Source organism: Syngnathoides biaculeatus, chromosome 5, assembly GCF_019802595.1.
Source record: "Syngnathoides biaculeatus isolate LvHL_M chromosome 5, ASM1980259v1, whole genome shotgun sequence".
Lineage (NCBI taxonomy): Eukaryota > Metazoa > Chordata > Actinopteri > Syngnathiformes > Syngnathidae > Syngnathoides > Syngnathoides biaculeatus.
The window spans coordinates 24,351,163-24,372,466 of record NC_084644.1 but is presented as its reverse complement, the minus strand read 5'-3'; the positions used below and the strand labels follow the sequence as shown (position 1 = coordinate 24,372,466).

General features: G+C 40.3%; 1 protein-coding gene across 1 annotated transcript; it reads right to left on the bottom strand.

Moving 5' to 3' along the window:
* Positions 1-1,786: 1,786 nt before the first annotated feature.
* rspo3 (R-spondin 3) lies at positions 1,787-16,782 on the bottom strand. The gene is made up of 6 exons (XM_061820177.1): positions 16,091-16,782; positions 12,696-12,890; positions 12,227-12,370; positions 11,923-12,069; positions 11,020-11,205; positions 1,787-2,643 (listed from the first exon to the last, which is right to left on the bottom strand). The coding sequence occupies exons 1-6, from the start codon at positions 16,188-16,190 to the stop codon at positions 2,438-2,440; spliced, it is 978 nt and encodes a 325-aa protein (XP_061676161.1). The 5' UTR covers positions 16,191-16,782; the 3' UTR covers positions 1,787-2,437.
* Between the last annotated feature and the right edge of the window lie 4,522 nt (positions 16,783-21,304).

Sequence of the window (21,304 nt, the reverse complement as noted above, 5' to 3'; positions counted from 1 at the left end):
CCTGTTTGCGCCAAATTTCAGACTCAGTTCATTACATGTACATAAAATATTTTTGTTTTAATGTATTGTAGTAAATGACAGAAGTATTTTAAAATTTTAATTCACGTAAGATAATCAGATTCAGAATTTAAAGCCAAAATAATAGTAACAATTTGTGGCCTATGGTATTTTTAGAACATACCTCGTGGGCGCCTTATATGGTCCTTGCGGTCTACCATTTGTCCATGGGCACCACGTTGGTGACCCCTGGTCTAATGCTTCCTACGAAAGACTTTGGACATTCTGTGGCTCTGTGTTTCACGGAGACTTGGCTTTGTGGACAAGTGGCCGACGCTGCTATCAAGCTGCCAGGCTTCAACCTCGATCGTGCTGATTGTGTTGCCGAGCTAAGAAGCTTAATTGATAATCTTTTAAGAAGGCCAACATTACATTTAAGATCCTTTTTTGTTAGCCACTTGAAAGATTTGAGAATTTTGTGAAATACTGGATTTGTTTATTCTTTTGTCTTTCTGCCATTGTCATAAAATTTTAAACATTTCACTTTGCTTGTGGTGAACTAATATACAGGTTTTATTTTTTGAAAAAAAATTTAATAAATGGAGTTGGTCTTGATATTAAAAAAAATAACATTCCAAAGCCTTTCGTTTTCCGTGTTGGCATGCAGGTAAGTACCCATATATATATATGTATATATATATTATTATTTTTTATATAGGCACTTACCTATACGCTAACATGGAAAATGAAAGGTGGTGGAATATGCTTTTATACCAACGAGGGATGGTGCAGATGTTACAGAGCTCAGCTCACACTGTAGCGATTTTCGTTAGCTACAACAAACTAACTGTAAAAAGTAAGACTGAACTAACCATTTACGAAGTGTCTTGTGCAGACAAGTGTCGGATCCCACTGCTCCTCATCCTTCACAGAGTAAAATATCGAGGGCATAATACTGTGCCAAACCTGTAGAGGTAGGTGAAGGTATGAGTTTCCAAGCAAGAACTAAGCGACTTACTTGAAGGATTAGAGAGTTTATGAAAAGAGAAGTGGAACAATCCCTCCTGAGCTGTGTGCAAACCTGATGCCCAACTGTAACATCTTATTTATATACTTCCCAACATTTTTCACTAAATACTAACTCATGTTTGCATGGGGATTGATTATTGATACCTTTTTCACTCAATAAAATGCACATAGTTTTCACTTTCATAGTTGGGTTTTTATACTCTGTCTTTTTACGGCAATACCACCAATCGCGCCTATTACAATCAAATAACGACAAGAATTATTTTTTATATACACTTACACTCTGTAGGGTTCCAGGTGAGCTGGAGGCGATCCCAGCTGACTTTGGCCAAAAAGGGAAATAACGAGTTCCCAGTCCATCTGAGGGTGCTCGTAGAAAGAATATGAACATGGTAGAGAGTAAGTCTTCATTTTGCACACCAAGTTTTTGGGATGTGGGAAAAAGCTGGAGTACCTATACAAACACAGATGCATTGGAAGAACATGCTAACTCCACACAGGAAGGTAAGTCCATTTAAGGTCTGTCATGTGGTAAATGTTCAAATAATTAATGGTACGCTCATACACTATTAATTTTTCAATCAATTTTGATCACACTTGTGATTCCCAAAGATGTACACAATGTGAGAACAGATAAAAGACCAGACTACAAAAAACTATAAAAGTTTTATTTGCTTGACAGGTACTTTTGAATTTTGGGTATGGACCAAGTTCAATTTAAACAGCAAAATTTTATGGTGAATTAGATTATTTTCCTCCGTGAATAGAACTTGATTTATTTCCATGACAGCATGGGACTTTGTCCCATGTTGCCTTCCTTTGACTCAACAGCGACTGTTCCACGACATCCCTTTCAACTGTGATTAGGAAATGGTCACAAGAAGGCAAAGAAGAACAACTTTTAATTTTTTTGTCTTTACAAAATCTGCACCAAATAAAATAAAGTAGATTGATCTAAAAATCCTGAACAACAAAACAAAATGTCCTAAATAATGTTGGAAAATCTACATTCAAAATCCAAGAGCGCAACGTTGTAACAGGGCCCCATTAAATAACCATATCAACAAGCTTTAAGTGTAGTGAGTGTCATTGTCTTTCGGACTGCCTACTGTTGCTCCACACCGATCTCATCTTTGTTTGTTCGTACCAGCAGCAGTCTCAGCGGTGTCTCTTTTTCATTTTCAAATGAGACACGAGTCAGTGGTAGAAGTAAAAGAAGAGTAGCTACACAGAAAAATCTAAACATTTGCAATCTTTAGGCCCCTATCCCGCTTGTGCATTAACAGTTTATTCAAATCGTACAGGTAGCAGCGACACTCCCACAGCCAGGAGTTGAGAGGGGCAAGGAGCGGTTGACGGTAAGAAGAGGAACAAGGTTTTGGGAGGTTTTAGATGTGATGTGTCCCCAGAGCTACTGTACAAGGCCCTCCGCAAGGGAGAAAGGGTTAAGGTCATGACCTCGCCGATGTCTGTGCTCTGTTTTGTTACTGTTGTCTTGGCGGTCCCCCGTGTCTCGAGCCCTTTCGCGCTCCCGTTTCCTGTCCCTTCTGACCTCTTGGTTCTCTTTGCGGTTGTTGTTACGATTCCTGCGTCCTTTTCGATCATTTGGCTTCCGACCTGTGTTGGGGAAAAGCCGTCTAGTCATTTCATTTCTCAACTGAAATTCACAGTATGTGATTTCCGAAGACTATTCACCAAATTCAACTGCATCCATGAAATACAACATATCAACCATACAAAGCTGCATGCATTAAACATCTAGTTAAGTATAACCAGAACGCTAGTTAACTTAAAGTTTCCCAACGAAGGGTTATGAGTTGTGTTACAGTATGTGAAGTTTCAGACTGTGTAATAATGTTCTTTGCTGTTGTTGCAGCTAAGAGTATTGCAACTATAATACCCTTGCTTAACTCTTGCATGATCTGGAATTCCCAGTGCTCACCTTCAGCTAACATAGACTCACTGGCCACCACATTAGGTAGCCCACACATGCATGACCTCGATATATTTTAATCAAAAAGGTATACCTTAGTTATTGTTTCCAATGGTTCCCGATAAGGATTAATTTATTTGTCAATTATTTGGTTTGATAAACCAGGGGGTTTACCAAACCAAATAATCCCACTGGGGTCTCCACTCCCTGAGAAGGGTTGCATTAGGAAGGGCATCCGGCGTAAAAATTGTGCCAAATATATGTGCGTTCATCTGAGATGACACGCTGTGGCGACCCCAAAAGGGACAAGCCGAAAGAAAACTACCACTATTTGCCAATTATAGTTGAAATGTATTTAAAAACATTGTTTTGGTTACCATGTCTAATTTAATGAGATGGCCAAAATATTAGAACAATGAAAGTCGTTCCTTCAGACAGAATATAGAGATGTATTTTGATTTATCCTTTTTAATTTTTTTTTAATACACATTTTCGTCATTAGGGTCACAAGTGAGCTGGTGTCTATACCAGCTGACATTGGGCCAGAGGCCTGGTCGACTCATGCACTGATTGCCAGCCAATCCCAGGGCATACATTTTAGAAATTCTGTTTGACAATTTAATGCCTGCCAGTCACACTGGGGCATTACTGTATTTTCCAATTCGATTTAATAGTGATGCTTTAAGGTCATTGACCAGTAGGGGTCAGTCTTTAAAAACAAATCCATTGCCAAGCACATCAGCTGTTGCTGCCTTCTCTGGAGTGATGAGCAGGCTTTTGTCCAAAATAGAAAGCCTTTAAATAAACCCCTCCCAGTATCTGCTCTTGCAACATCCCATAAACAAAACCAACCGTTTTGGTATGCTGAAGGTTTATCTGTAGTTGGGCTACAGTATACAGTAATAATGATAATAATGTCTCAGGGAGTCCTGGAGATGGAACCAGCGAGCAAATGCGGAGGCCCCCTTTTTTTTCTGTGGTTGTGCTGCTGCTATTCATGTGTGAGTGGAAACAAGCAGCGCTGCTTGTTGGGCTGCTTAGTGGGATTGTGAAACTGCTGAAGTCGGCAGTAGGTACACACTCAGGGGAGAGGGAGTAAGAGATAAAGGGAGAGAGAGGTAGAGATTTCGCCGTCTCCTTCTCTATCGGCTATGTACCAATCCACTCCCACCCCTCACACACACAACCCCTTATTTTGGCTGCTCATTAATCATCTCTGTCCACTTACTAGACAGGGGAAGGCACGCTTCGTGACCCTCCCTTTAGCGCCCATCACACTCTCGCACCAGGCCTTTGGAACATTGTCAACCTGCTCATACATTAACGCCCAGGTGTCAAACTCAAGCCTCGGAGGCCAGATCCGGCCCACCAAATGTGGCCCGCCAAGACAAAACATGTTTACTTTGTTTTCTATTTTCTTTTCCTTTTTTGTTAAAATCTGTACCAACATTTCAAATTGTTATATGAATTCTAACGTTATAATATTGCAATCATTTTTGTGTTACCAAACAGGAACAATAGTTGAAAAACCCATTTCTTTTGATTTCTAATTCTGAAATTAGTTTATAAATGTCATGTGTAAATATGATAAGGTGACTAAAGATTTTTATGGTTCCACAGTCATAACGGCCTTCTGAGGGAAATCGTAACTACAATATGGCTTGTGATAAACATTTGTTTGACAATCCTGGCTTAATGCATCGGTGTCAAACTCAAGGCTGGGGAGCCCTATGCGGCCCACCACATCATTTTATGTGGGCAGTAAGCAAATCATGTTCGTCAACTTCTGTGATTTTTGCTAAGATTTGCACCCAAATTCCAAATTGTCATAACAATTTTCAGTTATGTTGAGAGATTCCATTTTACTGTTACCAAATCATTTTCTACAGTAATTTAGGCGATATTTGAGGAGACTGTTATTCTTGTCTTCTAATTGTCCCCCAATTTGTCATGTAACAGTATTAATATGATTTGATAATAAGTGCACCAAATGAGCGGTGTCAAACTTTTTTATAATTTAAAAAGAAAATAATTCTCTTTTAATTCAGCAATATGTTCTATATTGTTGTAATTTGCAGCGGTGGAAACTGAAATAAATCTTGCTGAATATTGTTTCAAATGTCTTAAACAATGAAAGTAAACTTTGTCAATGAATAACTGAATTTGTGTAATTTGGTATTATCCGTGTAAAGTAAAGGGATATTATTTTTTATTCAGCTCTTGTGTTGGAGTTTGACATATGGTTTGTGCAAGTGTACCTAAAAAGTGTGAGTGTATGTACATAAACATATTATGGGTGATACTGTATGTCTACCTAATCTGAATATTTGTACCATACAATAGTAATATTTAAATATTCCATTCCACTGTATTGCAATCACAGTAAAGAAAGCTATATGAGTGCTTGGATGGATGGCTCGATGGAAGCACTGTAATCGGGTGCACTGACTCATTCAGGGTCTGCCCCCGGTCCTTTATAAACACAGGAAGTCCCCTTCGCTCTCATTGTTTTTCCTCTCCTGACACCATAACTATTTACAACAAGTTGGGTGGATTAGTCATACTGTAGACCCCGTGCTTTTGTGGAGCCAGAGGAGAAACCTAATCCATGCTGGGTTGAGATGATTAGGAGTGTGTTTATCAAAACCAACATGCATTTGGTTTGTTGAAACTGTTTCTGATGGGTCTTTGTAAACTGTGTTTTGACAAGTGTGTAATGGGCAAGCAATGAGACACCTCTTGAGGGTTTTGTTGTAACACTGTCAACAGACCTAGCACATTCCCCAAAGTCAGGTTTTCATACGTCTCACTGTGAAGTCTGAGTGAAGAAGACGTTACAATTTTCATGTCAGTTTTTTTAAAATGGAGTTCATTTTCCCCACATGAAACCGATTCATTTGAATGTAAGGATTTGCACTGAGTCTTTACATAATCATTTAAGTCTTTGCATCAAAAAATATCATACATAGTCTTGAGTTAGTCACCGTGCACTTCTATGTTCACCTACATTTTCCTTAAAGTCTTTGTCTTTTTTCTCATACATTTGTTCACAAAGAGGGGACTCTTGCCCTATTTTTGCTTGCGAATGGCTGGGAAGCTCCTTTTATACTCAATCATCATCATCATCATCATTAGTATTCCTCGTCTTTTTTTTGCCACCTATCCCAGCTTTTTTGGAACGTGTTGGGGCCACACAATTCTAAGGTAATGATGATTTGCTAAAAACAGTAAACTTGATCAATTTGAACATTAAATATCTCGTCCTTATAGTGTGTTTGATTAAATAGAGGTTGAACATGGTTTGCAAATCATTGTATTTTCTTATACAGTATATATGTTTAACACAATGTCCCAACTCCTTTGTAACATTACAAAAACCAGTAATGCTATTATACAGCGGAGGGGTCTTAGGTTGGTGTATGTGTGCACTCAGTACTCACCCACACACATTTGTAAGGGACGGAGTGGATTTTATTGGTGGCACATCCCTTGTGGCAAGCGTTCTGACGTCTGGAAAGCTTTTGGGGGAGCCATGGTTGGATTAAAGGCTATGTGCTGCCCAACAAGTGGAATGCCTGTGGCAATGGCTGCCAGGATAATCTAATGTTTCTAAAACTTTCTGCTGTTGCTTTGAAAGTCATTCAATGTATATCATTGTCGTGGTTGTAGTGGACAACTATGCGACAGAGAAGTGTCTCTAATATTGTGTCAACCTTATATTTACTGTAGCTTGCACAGGAGGTGTGCGTGTTGCTGGGAGTTAAAAGGTTAAAGGTGGCAGCCTCACAAATCTGTTCAGCTGCGGAGATACAGAGGGGTGAACATCAGGTCGATCGAAGGACAAATTAGCCTGCACTAACTTGAGGGAGATGGCGGCGGATGAGGAAGTGTGTGTAAACATTCACAATCTTAGGCTGTGGATAACACTAGAGTGGAGCCAAATTTCCTTGTTGGCTATCATGTAATAACTGTCATTCATGCAATCGCATCCGATTGGAAAGTGAGCGTACTTCTATTGCAGTTTTGTCACATGTGAAATCAGAAGAAACTACTCATTAAAATAATTAGTTTTTTATCGCACTGTCTCATACTGTATATTCTGACGATAGTGAGGTCACTTGCATCTTTATTTGCTTTTTCTTAGAGATTAACAATACAATATTTACTACTTTTTATTCAATCAGTGAAGAAAGTGGAAGTTACAGTCAACACTTTTTGCATGTCTCGTTCTATTAGTGGCGGCACGGTGGAGCAACTAGTTAGAGTCTCTGCCTCACAGTTCTGAGGTCTGGGGTTCAAATCCCATCCCTGCTTCTGTGGAGTTTGCATGTTCTCCCCGTGCCTGTGTGGGTTTTCTTCGGGTACTCCGGTTTCCTCCCACATCCCAAAAACATATACAGTATTAATTGGTGATTCTAAATTGCCCTTAGTTGTGATTGTGAGTGGAACTCTTGTCTTGTCTCCATGTGCCCTGTGATTGGCTGGCAACCAGTTCAGAGTGTGCACATCCTCCTGCCCGAAGATAGCCGGGATAGGCTCCAGAACTCCCGCGACCCTTGTTAGGATAAACGGCTCAGATAATGAATGGATAGATGCTTTCTCCTAATCTCTGTCCTTTGCTCTACCTTCAGTCAGAAAGCATCATACCGTGCCTTGTTCTCTATGTCTCATCCACATGATTAATAATGGATGTGTTTAGTTTTCTGCAGTTCATTCCTTCTGTGGTCAGAGCTGGTACTTCACTCCAGTGAGGACTGAGTGAAATAGCATTTTGTGGTCCTTCTACTGCACTCTGGTGTAATATGCAGTCAGAATAAAGAAGTAAAAGAAGTCATGGATCACAGCAATTTCAGAGGTGAAGGTTTGCTGGAATAATAGACACATTGTCAGTTTGAAAAGTAAGTATCGCGATATTGTGGTTATTACAGGTTCAGTGTATCAAGTTTTTTTTTCTTCATTTTAGTTCACAGTATAAACAAATTTCAGTTGCTCCACTGGATTTCTCTATTAAACCCTAAACTGATTGCCAGACAATCACAGGGCACATGGAGACGGACAACAGTTGCACTCACAATCACACCTAAGGGCAATTTTGAGTCTCCAGTTATTGCATGATTTTGAGATGTGGGAGGAGAAAATCCACGTCGGCACAGGGAAAACATGTAAGCTCCACACAGGATTTGAACCCTGATCTTTAGAACTGTGAGGCCAATACTCTACAGCTGCCCAATGTGCCGCCTGCTTGCAACATACTGTATTAAAATAATTTATTACATCTGCAAGCACTCGCGTGACTCTTGTGAGGATAAGAGGCTCATAAAATGGATGGATGGTGGACAATTTGAAATTTGGGTGAAGATTTTAACAAGAATCATAGAAGTTGATGGACATGATTTGCTTTCGCAGCCCACATAAAATGATGTGACTGGCAAGATCTGTGGCGCAGCTGTAGAGCGTTGGCCTCACAGTTCTGAGCACTTGCGTTCAAATCCCGGCCCTGCCTGTGTGGAGTTTGCATATTCTCCCCATACTTGCGTGGATTTTCTCCGGGCACTCTGGTTTCCTCCCACATCCCAAAAACATGCAGCATTAATTGGACACTCTAAATTGCCCCTAGGTGTGATTGTGAGTGTGACTGTTTATCTCTATCTGCCGTTATTGGCTGGCAACCAGTTCAGAGTGTACCCCGCCTCATGCCCGACAGCTAGGATATGCTCCAGCACTCCCTGCGACCCTCGTGAGGATAAGCAGCCAAGAAAATGCATGGATGGATGGTATATGTCAATAACTTGGTTGCTACTTCAATGGATTTCATCTATTGAAAGGTGGTCGAGAACATAATAGCCGTGATAAACGTGGGATTACCGTATTGAGGGATTCAAGGAGAAAAATAATCCCAATACCAATTGAGGATTGTGGATGGTGAAAAAAGATGACGATACTTAAAAAGTGTTCTTATGTGAAGGGTGAAAGCAATGTATGAGGGAGGAGGGGGGAAAAAAAGGAAAGTAGAGAGCAGGAAAAGAAGGGGAGGAGGATGTATCAGTGTCTAAGGGCTGTTGGAGGATTACAGGGGGCTCTCTAAGGTCAGACCACTGACCCCATAGCGTGTGCAGAATGTAAACAGTGAGGAGAGGATGCAGCATAACATAATTAGTTTTCATTTACCACAGATCCCTGAAGAGCTAAAGCTACTGGCTAATCACAGTAAGAACCATTGATTAACATTGCTCCATCACATCAGAAATTTTCCCTTCTCACTGAAATTTGAACCTGGAGAAAATATCTTCTGCCTAGGCAATTCAACAATAATGCCGAACTCAGGAGGAATTTATATTGTCAATAATGTAGCAATAAGTGTTACTCTTGAACACACCTGAATTTAAATTACTGTACACCAAATACAGAATGACACATAACATGAAGTCATGCAACAGAGACAACTGGAAAAAAAGTTTTGGAAAGTTGTAACTGCTTTTTAATTTTCAGTGACCTTAATGTGGTTTGTGTGTGGTGGGGAAAAAAATCCCAGAATTCAAAGGACAATATTATGAATAAATAGATAATGAAAAAATAATGTTTTGCGGCATGGTGTATGACTGGTTAGCAAATCTGCTTTACAGTTCTGAGGACCTAGGTTCAAATCCAGCCTTGCCTGTGTGAACTTTTCATGTTCTCCCCGTGTCTGCATGGGTATTCTCCGGGTAGTCTTGTTTCCTCCCATATCCCGAAAACATTCATAGCAGGTAATGTGAAGACACAAAAGTGTCTGTCAGTATGAACATGAGTGTGAGTTATTGTTTGTTTATATGTGGCTTGCAAGAGCCTGGCAACCAGTTCAGGGTGTACCCCGCCATCTGCCCCCAGTTAGCTAGGATAGGCTCCAGCATACACGCCACCCTAGTGAGGATAAGCGATGTAGAAAATGGAATGGAATAACTGTGTTACTGTGGACATGGCCTCAACCTACACTAACATTCACTATTAGCCACAATAAAGCCACTTTCCAACTCAACTGACAGGGAGCATTAGCAGGGAGCTTACATGAGGCACTATGTTTTCTTTGGTGCGTCAGGGAGTGTGTGCACGGGGGGTGAGGTTGGCTGGAAAGGGTGAGAGTATAGACGGAGCGTGAGGGGGACAGAGTGCAGCTTTCACTGTCTGTATTTAAAATCACGGCAACACATTTGAATCTTCACAAGTTATCACCGGCAGTGCGTCTGCTCGAGTGTCACCACAGTGGATTGGTTATTTAGCGCCAAATGCGTCTATCATATGTAATTCAAATGTATAGGGTTATTATAAAGTTGTGTATTGGTTTGTGTCGGTATTGGCAGCTGCAGGGATAAACCAATACTGATCCCCTGGTCGTTGTGTGCCTCCCTGGGGGAGGATGTTGATGTTGGGCTGGCTGTTTCTGCTCCAGAGTGAACTGCTTTTCTACTGCATCACACACACAGACACACACACTCACACACTCATACACGTGTTTGTTCTGTAAATGTGAGGCCCCCACGGGGCTAGATCTCGGCTTGTCTGCGATCTGTCATTTAACACTACAGAGCCCTGCTACAAAACAACCAGCTGTAGCCACCAAGCACCTCAGCAACCACACACACAGTTGACACAGAAAACAAAACATCGGGATTTGTATTGAGACAATTCTGTCTGAGGGTAGTTTTCTTCCCGTTGTATGGATATAATCATGATTACGACGTAGGTATTTTGCGGTCCTACTGTTTTAAAGTGAGATCTCGTGAGAATGGCACAATATCCCTGTAGTGACATCATACATGCCCCTCCACTCCCTCCAATCCCAACTGTCCTCCCTCTAACCACAAAGACAATCCTCTGAGTAAACAGTCATAGTCCTGAGCGGAAGATAGACTAGCTGTGATTGTAAAAGCAGTGAGGTCTGGACTTCAAAACCTTGCCCACGTCTCACCATAATGTCTAAAAATGAGCAACAGTTCAGCAGTCCCAAAACTGGAAAACTTGCTATTCTGTGACAAGGTTTCTCTTGTCTTACTTTTATTTGTCTTCATCAGTGTTCAACTAACCTGGACATTGTTTCCTCTTGACCAGACACTCTTTGATCTCTAAGATCTCAGGACACGGTTTGCCAAAAGGCGATGAGTGCTGCAAGACCTGCCGTTTGCGGGTCTCCTGCCCCCGTTTGAAGCCACAGTTTCTGTCGGACCGAGAGCAGGGACTCCACTCGCTCCACTCTGCCACTTCGCAGTGCACTTGAAGGGAAGATGAAAGTGAAGATTATTATTTTGGCTCTATGGTAGATGAGGATGAGATGTGTCACACATGCATGCTTTTTGTGTTCAGGATGTGTTCGAGTACCATATTGTTGGGAGTTGTGATAGTGTAAAGCAGATGAGCAACACACTTGTTGGAACCATTTTTCTAGTTGGCTTTTGTACGAAAGGTCAAAGATTCTGATTATATGTTTTTTTTAAAATGTGTTTAACTCGGACTCATTGTTTGAGATGGTCAGTTTTCTACTTTTGAATAATGTGCAGGAAATGAAGGTCCTCAAAACACTGATAGATCTGGTACCTGAAATAGTCCCCAGTTGTACCTCTTTTGTAAATACAAAGTCAATAGAGAGCAGAGCTGTTACAAACACGTCAGTGGAAAAGGAACATAAAGCTAGACTACGTTGACAGTTTAAAGGTTTGGCAAATTTTATTTAGTTAGGCATGGAATGTATTATCCACACACTGATACATTTGAACCAGCACACCAACTAAGAGTAGTGCAGGGACCAAAAACAGCCCAGGATTAAAATGATCGTGTCAGTCAGTGGTTGTGAGTCCATATGTGCTCCATTCGTGTGCAACTCTGTTGGGAGAAGCTTCAAAGTACAAATAATGTTTTCTGATTGGGTTTTGGTGGAGACTCATTTTCTTATGAAATCCTGTTGCATAGTATGGAGTGCATATGTGACTAACCTTGCCGAATACACTCCATGAGTTTGTCACTAGGTTCATAGTCATCGGGACAGATGTGATGGCATCTCCCGTTGAGCTGATACAGGCCCGGCTGGCACCTTGTACATGTCTCCCGGTTCACACATAACTCACACTCTGCAGGGCATGCTGCAATGATATACAGTAGAAACAAATTGTATACGCACATTTCACATTCACATTCCCAGGCTTTTAAAGGTTCATATTGGGAAAACTTGTCATAAGATGCATCCTACGCCACTGAAGAAACATGTCATGTACTGTACGTATAACATTGAGTACTCACTGGGAACACACTCCCTCTGCGTATCGCTGCGGACCAGCCCCTCTGGGCAGCTCTCTTGGCACTTGCCTAGGTGAAGATAGAACCCTATCCGGCACCGTGTGCAGAAGTTCTTGTTGAAGCAGGAGTCACACTCAGACCTGCACTCTTGACAGAGAAACATCGACCCACCACCGGTATTTATTTAAATGGCACCAATCATGATGTGTTTCCTCTGCGTTAAATATACATGGTGTCACTGTGTGTGTGTGTGTGTGTGTGTGTGTGTGTGTGTGGGTGCGCACATGCGTACATATCCTCCAGTTGAGAATATATTGTAGACCACTGAAGGAAGGTTGCTTCTTACTGTTCACACATTATTTTATCACGTGTGGATGTAAGGACATGTGACTGTTTGCCAGTTAAATACATACTATTGTGTGACCATTGGCCACACATTGCACGAGAGGAAGATAGATGGCAAAAGCCTTACTTGTGCAAGTATTTCTTTCTGGTGAGCGGGTGCCGTAAAAGCCTGGAGGACAGGAAGTCATGCACACCCCGATCTGCTTCATCCCAATCCTCTCCAAATGCATGAAGAAGCGTGGCTTGCAGGAAAGGCAGCCATTATAGTCAGAGCAGGTTAGACAGCCACCCTGCTGGCACCCTGAACTCACACCAGAGATCTCTGTTGAAACCAGCAGTAGCATAGTTATTTATTTATTTAACAATCCTGTGATTGTCATTGAGAAAAAGCCTTTTTTCCCCCTGTGTACCAACCTCACTTGTATCAACAATCCCAAATAAGTCTAACAAGATTATGCAGTTAACTTGCCGACTGTCTTTTTGTTAAATTTTTATTTAAGCACTCATACGGGGGCAGTAATTGCAACTTTCCTACCCCTCAAACAATTGATTTGTCGGAGTCATTGTGATGAATGATCCCAAAGAAAGTTGCTTCTGATGTGGCCAGTAAGAATCTGCCACCACTGGGGCTTATGATCATGTACAATTATCCTCAACAGATGAATCTTTTCTTTCAATGAGAGTGTAATTGCATAAAAGAATAGCTAAATCTACTTTATAAAGATAACTAGAATTACTATTATTTGTCTAACATGGACATAGAAAAAAAATCCGGACTCTGACCACAAAGTGGCAGGCAGCCATTTCTGCAATCAACAGTGTGCACTCTGAAAGGGACAATCCAATCAGAAAATGGATGGATGGGAGCCTACTGTATCTGTACTGCCATTTTGTATTCAAGGGATTATTAGATTTTTTATGATGATAACATCAAAGAGGTATTGATTTACAGCATGTTTATTGATGCATCATATTAAGGTTGCCCTATAGTATTTAGCTGACACAAGAGGAGCAATAATGAGGAGTACAATATATATATGTAGCACAAACGAATGTATATATACTCCTTTTTATGTACTTTGTACAATTACAGGAATTGAATGTGAGTTAATAATCTCAAATGGTGTGGGAGTCGGAACTAATGTAGCTGCTGTTGTTCTCAAAATTCTTCATTTTTTGCAAATTGTATGCATTTTTGTAATTTCCAATTAATCAACAAAAGAATAACACTTGTACTTGTTCCACACAAATATTGCAAGAAGCAATTCTTGGTGGAGAACTGAGTTAAGTTAGGATGGATGGCTTAGTTCATGATGATACAGTTATTGTTTTTTTTTTAGGTATACAATATATTTTATGTAAACACTTTTCGATACTGTATAATGTAATTTGATGGCACCGCAATTTCTGTTGTGCATGCAATGAAGATGTAACAAGGATACAGTAACAAAATTGTTGATCAAACTTTTTTAGTCCTTTAATAGAAAGTATAAAGTTGTAGTTAAATGTCAGAAAAAAAATCTGTTTGGAATGCATTGGCTCATGTCTATTATTGTGCCCCTGCCAATAGATAAGGGTGAGTTATTCCATAACATTTTACAACTGTTAGAAAACAGTTTCTCTATCCTCAAGCCTTGTGGCCATCGGTCCCAGCCAAAAATCCTTAAGATTTAGGAATTGGTCTTGGGCCTCACCTTACACTGATACAAACTCATATGGGCAGTACGATTTTGGAGAACATACCAATATAGTGTGCGAATGAATTAAAAAAAACAGCGTTATCGTCTGAATAAAATAAATATATTTTAATGGCATTTATTCAAACTGTGCCATTTTAATCTTAAACACGTCAAATCAATCAAGTTGAAATAATCTGTTGGAGTTTCACCACCAACTTCCCTTTAAATTGCTTCATGATAAATTTGAATCGTTGAATTGTACAATTGGACACTTACAATCTGTCTTTTTCTGTGACGTCGGTACTCATTCACCTCCAAATTCCTCGAATAATCCTCCCAATAGTGAAAAATATTAGGATTAGGATTTTTACTGTGCAACCTCTTTTATGGCAAATTAGTGCACTCATATGGATGGTCACATATCCAATTAAATCAGAATAATGTAAATAACGTCTAGATGAAAAACAAGTAAAGAAGCTATCCAAGCAACATAAAAAAATTTACATTTTCTTATAAGCACTATTGTAGATTGCAGTCCTACTCTACTGGAGAGCAATAAATAAAAAGTCATTATTATGATTAGTCTTCTTCGGTGTTTGGTTGGGAGAAATCACAGTTACTGCTCTAGTTGGTCATTTCTCCAAAGGGTCAACTTACTAAATATTGCATGTTACTGCTATATAATTTTAAAACAGCACATGGATCACAGTCAATAAATTTATTAAAAAAAATCTATGCGAAATAATATATATTTTTAATTTATCTGTAGAGTTTTTTTTTATTCTATTTAAGTTATTTTCCCAGTGTGAGGCCGGAACCAATTTCTCAACTGAGCTAAATTACAATGAACAAAGTTGCCAAAAGCAATTGCAACCCTGCCGATTTAGAACTAAATAATAAGATGTAAAGAAAGCACGACAGGTGGCTGGGATAAAAACATAAGTCCAAAGGTCTATTGATCAGACCGTTTTCTGTCACCACACTCGCAGGGAATAGATGCCCTGGTCACATAAGAATTCTTTCGACCCTTCAGTGATAAAGTGGATGTGGAAAAAAATGTAAGGAAATCATTGTTGATTGCTGATAGAATGTTCAATGAGAAGCACTGAGGGACTCCCAGGAAAGAGGGCATTTCACCCCTTTTCATCCATGTCATACAATAACATTTTCTTAATTATCAGCATGTGCATGCTGCAATCTACTTTGCGTTTTGATCAGATATATATAAAAAAAATAACTTGTATTTAAAACAAACGTGTTTCACGTGATAAATAAAATGAGCACGGAAGCCAAATGAAATTATTTCCCAACAGCAGCTTTGAACAGTCGTTTTATTTAAACAGTAGGTAGGCCTACAAGTCAGGGGACGTTTCAGTCCACTAATACCGTAGAGTGGTGTGGCCCATTGTGGCCTCTTGGGGGCGACTAGAACCAGTATACGACACAGCTCGGCACAGAAAACAATTAACACACTGCCAATTAAGTCGTTCCCTTAAACCAAGGTACTTAGGTAGCCACTCTTGAGCAAAAACAAAAAACGCCATTTTAGATTACTCACAAGTGGGCGGTAAATTAGGAAAATTAGTAGAGCGAATTAACTTGAGGGGAAGGAGGAGACTACTGTACTTTTTTAACGGTGTGCGGCTGCATCTGAGGGTGCTGGACATTTCAAATAATTCCATTCTAGAAATATATCAGCAATGAAATAAAATTTCTGCCTTGGGTTATTTTTTTAAATGATAATTAATAAAGCATCATGACTATCGATGTATATATTAGTTAGGAATGAGAAAAACTTTATGTATTGAGTATTTGTCCATATTAGTGCGTGTGCAGTACTCACGTTTATGTTGCCGGTGCCTGGAGGTGCTGTGCTGCTGACATCCAGTGTAATCCATGCAGTGCAAGATGATCCAAGCAAAGGAGATCAGTTGTAATTGCATAGTAGCCCAAAGATGAGACCGGTGAAAGCCAATGTCAATGTTCAGCAAAAACACGAGGTGGGTCAAAGAATCCCTTTTTGACAGTGGCAGGGGTGGTTGGTGGATGACTCCTATTAGACAGAACGGGGCCCCCAACAATGTGGTGATATGTGTTGATGAAAGTGCACAGTGGCCCAATGTTGCCTGGGCCGCTTGGACAGTAACATCTTGCGCAGGAGCTTCATATGTCCAAAGAAAGCCAGAAATAGCAAAAATGAGGCATCGAAGAGCATTCACCCCAAACAAAAAGCATGAATATCATCTGGTCAAAATTCGGAAACTACTGCAAAAGGACTCAGACATTTTAAAGTATTTTATCCATCGGGAGACCTCCAAGTGGCCTCCCCTTGCTCCTCTGCTGCGTCCGGTGGAGGCGCGCCGTGCGTCCTGGTGCTGGTGGCGCACTGATGGGCTCCCTTTCATTCAGCATCAAAAGTTACAAAACGCACGCTCACACAACAGGACGTGTACCACTAACAAGTAAAAGAAAGTTGTGAGCTCAAACCTGCACGTCCTCTCAGAGGCGGACAGACGCATCGAAAATCTCCGCACTTTCAGCGCTTTTCTGCTTTGCGTGCGGGAGTCATTCGCTCCCCTCGATGCCTCTCTCTCTCTCCTCTCTCTCTCTCTTCTCTCTCTCTCTCTCTCTCTCTCTCTTCTCTCTCTCTCTCTCTCTCTCTCTCTCTCTCTCTCTCTCTCTCTCTCTCCCTCTCTCTCTCTCTCTCTCTTCTCTCTCTCTCTCTCTCTCTCCCTCTCTCTCTCTCTCTCTCTCTCTCTCTCCCCCTTCACACGAGCTCCAAAGTTTATTTAGAGGGTAAGACCCCCCCCCTCCCCGTCAAAAAAAAAAAAAAAGGAGAGTTTTCAGATTCCATGGGCCTCCTGCCTCCCACTGTGCATCCATGCCTTGCTTTAAGGTTGGGTCATCATTAGAAAGCGAAATTTATGTATATATATATATATATATATATATATATATATATATTGACCTACAATATAGAAAGTTTGAATATTGTTTGTTTGATTATAACAGTGTTATTCTATGTATGACTTCTGAATAACAAATGCTTTGTAAAAATATTTGGCTGTGAGGCACCAACTCTACGATCACATTCTGAGATGTTCAGTACATGGATTTTTATTGATTCGTAAAAATTTCACAGGATAGTAAATTGAACATTTTCCAGGGCACAATACCTATATCATCATATTAGAATCAGATTCTGATTCTGATTCTGATATTACTTTGCCAATCACCATCCCATTGAAATCCAAGCTACGTCCCATCAGGAAAAGCTGCCAATAAAATAAAAATAAAAATGCAGTATAAAACAATTTTGTCTGACTGTTGAATGTCGCATGTCATGCTTTGCTCACTATAATTTTACAAATATGCATCCACAGTGTTTTGCCTCCAGGACCTGGAAATAAGCGATTATTCGGCACTATAAATCAGTGGAATTTCAAAGTTAAATCATCAGTTCATTATAATTTGGACATTGCCAAATGACTCGTAATTAATTGCTCCTGAAAAACGGCCTTTCTATCGTTAATCTTTCAGTTAAAATAGGGGATGGCACGGCGGCACAACTGTAGAGTATTGGCCTCACAGTTCTGAGGCCCAGCCATGTGTGGAGTTTGCATGTTCTCCCCGTGGCTGTGTGGGTTTTCTCCGGGCTCTCTGGTTTCCTCCCACATCCCAAAAAACATGCAACATTAATTGGACTCTGTAAATTGCTCCTAGGTGTAATTGTGAGTGCGGCTGTTGTCTGTCTCTGTGTGCCCTGTGATTGGCTGGCAACCAGTTCAGTGTGCCACCTGCCCGATGAAAGCTGGGGTTGGTTCCAGCACTCTTGTGACCCTCGTGAGGATAAGTGGGTCAGAGAATGGATGGATGGATTCAACACATGCGTTGTGCAGGAAATCAACAGTGACATAGAGCACCTCTCCTCTAGAGGGAGTCAGCTCCATTAAAGCACAAAGAAGTGAGCGGGTCCTACATTGTGGCCAACTTGCACTCGCACTTGACCTTCCCTTGCAGTTACAATTCTGTTTGTGCTGTTGAACCGTAGAAGTAAGAGAAGAAGAAGAAAATACATTCAGCATTCTTTCCTCTTGAATAATAACAGTAAGGACCTATAAATACATTATCAGTCATTACTGCCACCAGAACTTCAATCAACAATCACATTTAGATATGCTTAAATGCAGAGATGCTGACATTCCCCCTTGTTTAATGAAATCTGAGGAGAGCAGTCAAGAGAGGCCCTGGATCCTCATTTGTCTTCAGTGGGTGGATGTGTGTGGAGAAAAGTATACACGAGTGCTGTACTTCTCTTCTCTGTGGCTTCTGGTTTTCCATCATCGTTGGGCCGAAGAAATCAATGCAAACAGAGTGGTCTTTCTCTTTATGGCACCACTTCCATGTTTGCCCTGCTCAAAGCCAGAAACACCACAGTCAAGCATAGCTGAGACTGATTCATTGTTTCAAACCCTTTCACCTCCTCTGAGCTTGCTTCTCTGAATCCTGATTGGATAGCTGATAACGGGTGATGAGTAATATAAAGTAATATACTGTGCCAAAAGTTAGAATTTTTTTTTTAATAGGCGTTGAATATATTTGGACATAGAACATTACAGCTGTTCTGCTAAACTTGTGTAGGAAGAAAAGTTTAGGATAACATGCTTGCGTCCATTAAATTCTGTTATTAGAAGAATAAAACTGATGTTGAATGTTTATGTGTTGCTATGAAATCTGGTAGGTGTTGTTAGCCCCCAAACCCCCGGTCCACCTTACCTCCAAGGGAGCAGTGATGTCGAGGCATAATGCTTCTCTTTGTGTCCACGTCTGAACAAGCCTGTCCCCCAGAGTGGGCGCCTTCGTGTGGTTGAGTGTGTGTGAATAGTGTGCATGTGGCACTTGGGTGCACAAGGTTAAGGTGACTTGGTCAGTCCACGTCCACTCTGGTGAGAGAATCAGTCGACACTTGGAAATGAAGTCGGGCAGGTGCTTAAACCCTCCTGCACAAGATTGGATGCGCCCCTTCCTAACACCCCATTTAATAATTTTTTTTAAAAGGTACATTTGCTGTCGCTAATATGCAGAGACTGAGGGGACAAAACTCAAAACAATGCCACTACTGTCATTTCTTGAAATCAATACAACTCTTTACTGACTACTGCAGATGATAATTTTATGAACGTGATCTTTTTATTATTATTATTATTTTTTTTTACACTTGGGGTATCGAAGGGAGTCAGTTAGAGTCATAAAAGTCTAAATTTTGTCTAAATTTGGTGCATTTGGAAATGTATTTCAGAGAGGTTTAGTGTTATGGTCTTTGTTGCTTTAATTTTGGTGATATCCCCCCTCCCTAAGTTCATTCAAGGTGTCATTCAATAGAAAGTTCATAGTTTAATTTGAGGAGACCTGTTATTGGAAAATATAAACCATTCCAAAAATCAATACCAAAAAAGTACATCACCTGAAATAAATTCTTCTTTGATATTTGTAGTACATCCCTTTTTAAATCAGTCTATTTGAATCCTGTACATTTAATAAGGGCAACCATACCCTATGAAATACTGTCCTACCAAAGCAATATTATGATCTACAGTATTGTGACATGCTGTTATGCTATTTTGAATGATATTGTCAGGTACTGTATTTAAATATGCTTGGTTATTTATGTAAAAGTCTCATAATTTCCAGTGTATCTTGTTAAATCAGCACATTTTGGACAAATGCAATTAAGAAATGATTTTTCTTCTTCTGTTCAAGTTACAGTAATTTGATTGTGCAAGTGTACTTAATATTTTGTGGTCTACCTTGCAACTAATGTACACATTGCATAAACAGTCTCAGTATCACTAATGATCTAAAGAAACAGTGAAAACGTCTGATATATTAAAATATGTATCATACTGTATATCTGTCTCATTGATAGAATTAATCGCTTAGAGTGCAATACGACAGGAAAGTAATTTTAGAGGAGGTCTGGATAAAATGTCTCGTTTAAACTTTAAAGCTTCTTAAAGGGCAAGTCTGGGGCGTATATGGATTTAAGAGGTTATAATACGGAGTCCATCTGAAACCAATTTCACTAAACATTGCCGGGCTTAGGCTAGATGTCCAATTTATTGTATTTCTATGACATTTTACAAATCCCCATATCACGACCTTCTCAAGAAACGACACTCTTAATCCTTTGCTACATCAGGGTGTAACGTGTGCACAATGAAGCTCCCGCACTTGCCCTCCAAACTATTCATTCCCCAGCCTATGACCCATAGCATTCAAAGATGACATGGCCTGTCTTGATCCACTGTGCTGTTGCCAGCTTATGAGTTAGCCCGGGCTCAGTGTAGAGCACAATTGGTAACGTGCAACTCGCTGGGCTTGGCCTCACAAGAAGTTTTTTTTTCTTTCTAATGCTGCATGGTATAAAGCTGCAAATATCCCTTTGGCAATCCCGCACATTCCCTCAGCATGAAGCAAACATTGAGGCCAATAAACAGGTCAGCAGAGGGTGCATCAAAATAGACACGCGTGTAGACATACTTGCACGCACATAAATAAAGGATCTGGACGTTCCCAAAAAATTATGATTGATTCTTGCAATGTTATTGCTTGTGCAGATGATATGATTAATATAGACTAGGATAAGAACAGTGGGTGTTTTGTGGTGGAGAGTGGTGGGTCAGCCATAATACTGAGTGCCTATGACTGTCTGCTGGTATGATAGATGGGATCATAACATAGCAAGAGGGATTGAGATGGTGGTGAAGAACAGATAATCACTGTGAGCAAGAGATGTCAGCTGTACATACAGAGGCAAAGCAGGTCAGAGTTGTGTAGAGACAAGGTTAAGAGAAGTTCAGAGTTATGTGTGTGTGGGAAAAAGAAATATTACCACAACTTCCCCATCTTGACCCATTCTCGAAGTAGACACAGTGAAAAAAAAATAAACACTGCATAACTTGGACAAATTGAAGTAATCAGTCACATTTAATATATTAGCTTGATTTAATGAAAATGGGCGGCACGGTGGCGCAGCTGTGGAGCATTGGCCTCACAG

Excerpts from the sequence above, each read along its gene's own strand:
- rspo3 (XM_061820177.1), bottom strand. The coding sequence starts at position 16,190 with ATGCAATTACAACTGATCTCCTTTGCTTGGATCATCTTGCACTGCATG. Across the intron at positions 12,891-16,090 it reads CAGGCACCGGCAACATAAAC|AGATCTCTGGTGTGAGTTCA; the intron begins GTGAGTACTGCA and ends TGGTTTCAACAG. Across the intron at positions 11,206-11,922 it reads CATGGAGTGTATTCGGCAAG|TGCACTGCGAAGTGGCAGAG; the intron begins GTTAGTCACATA and ends CTTCCCTTCAAG.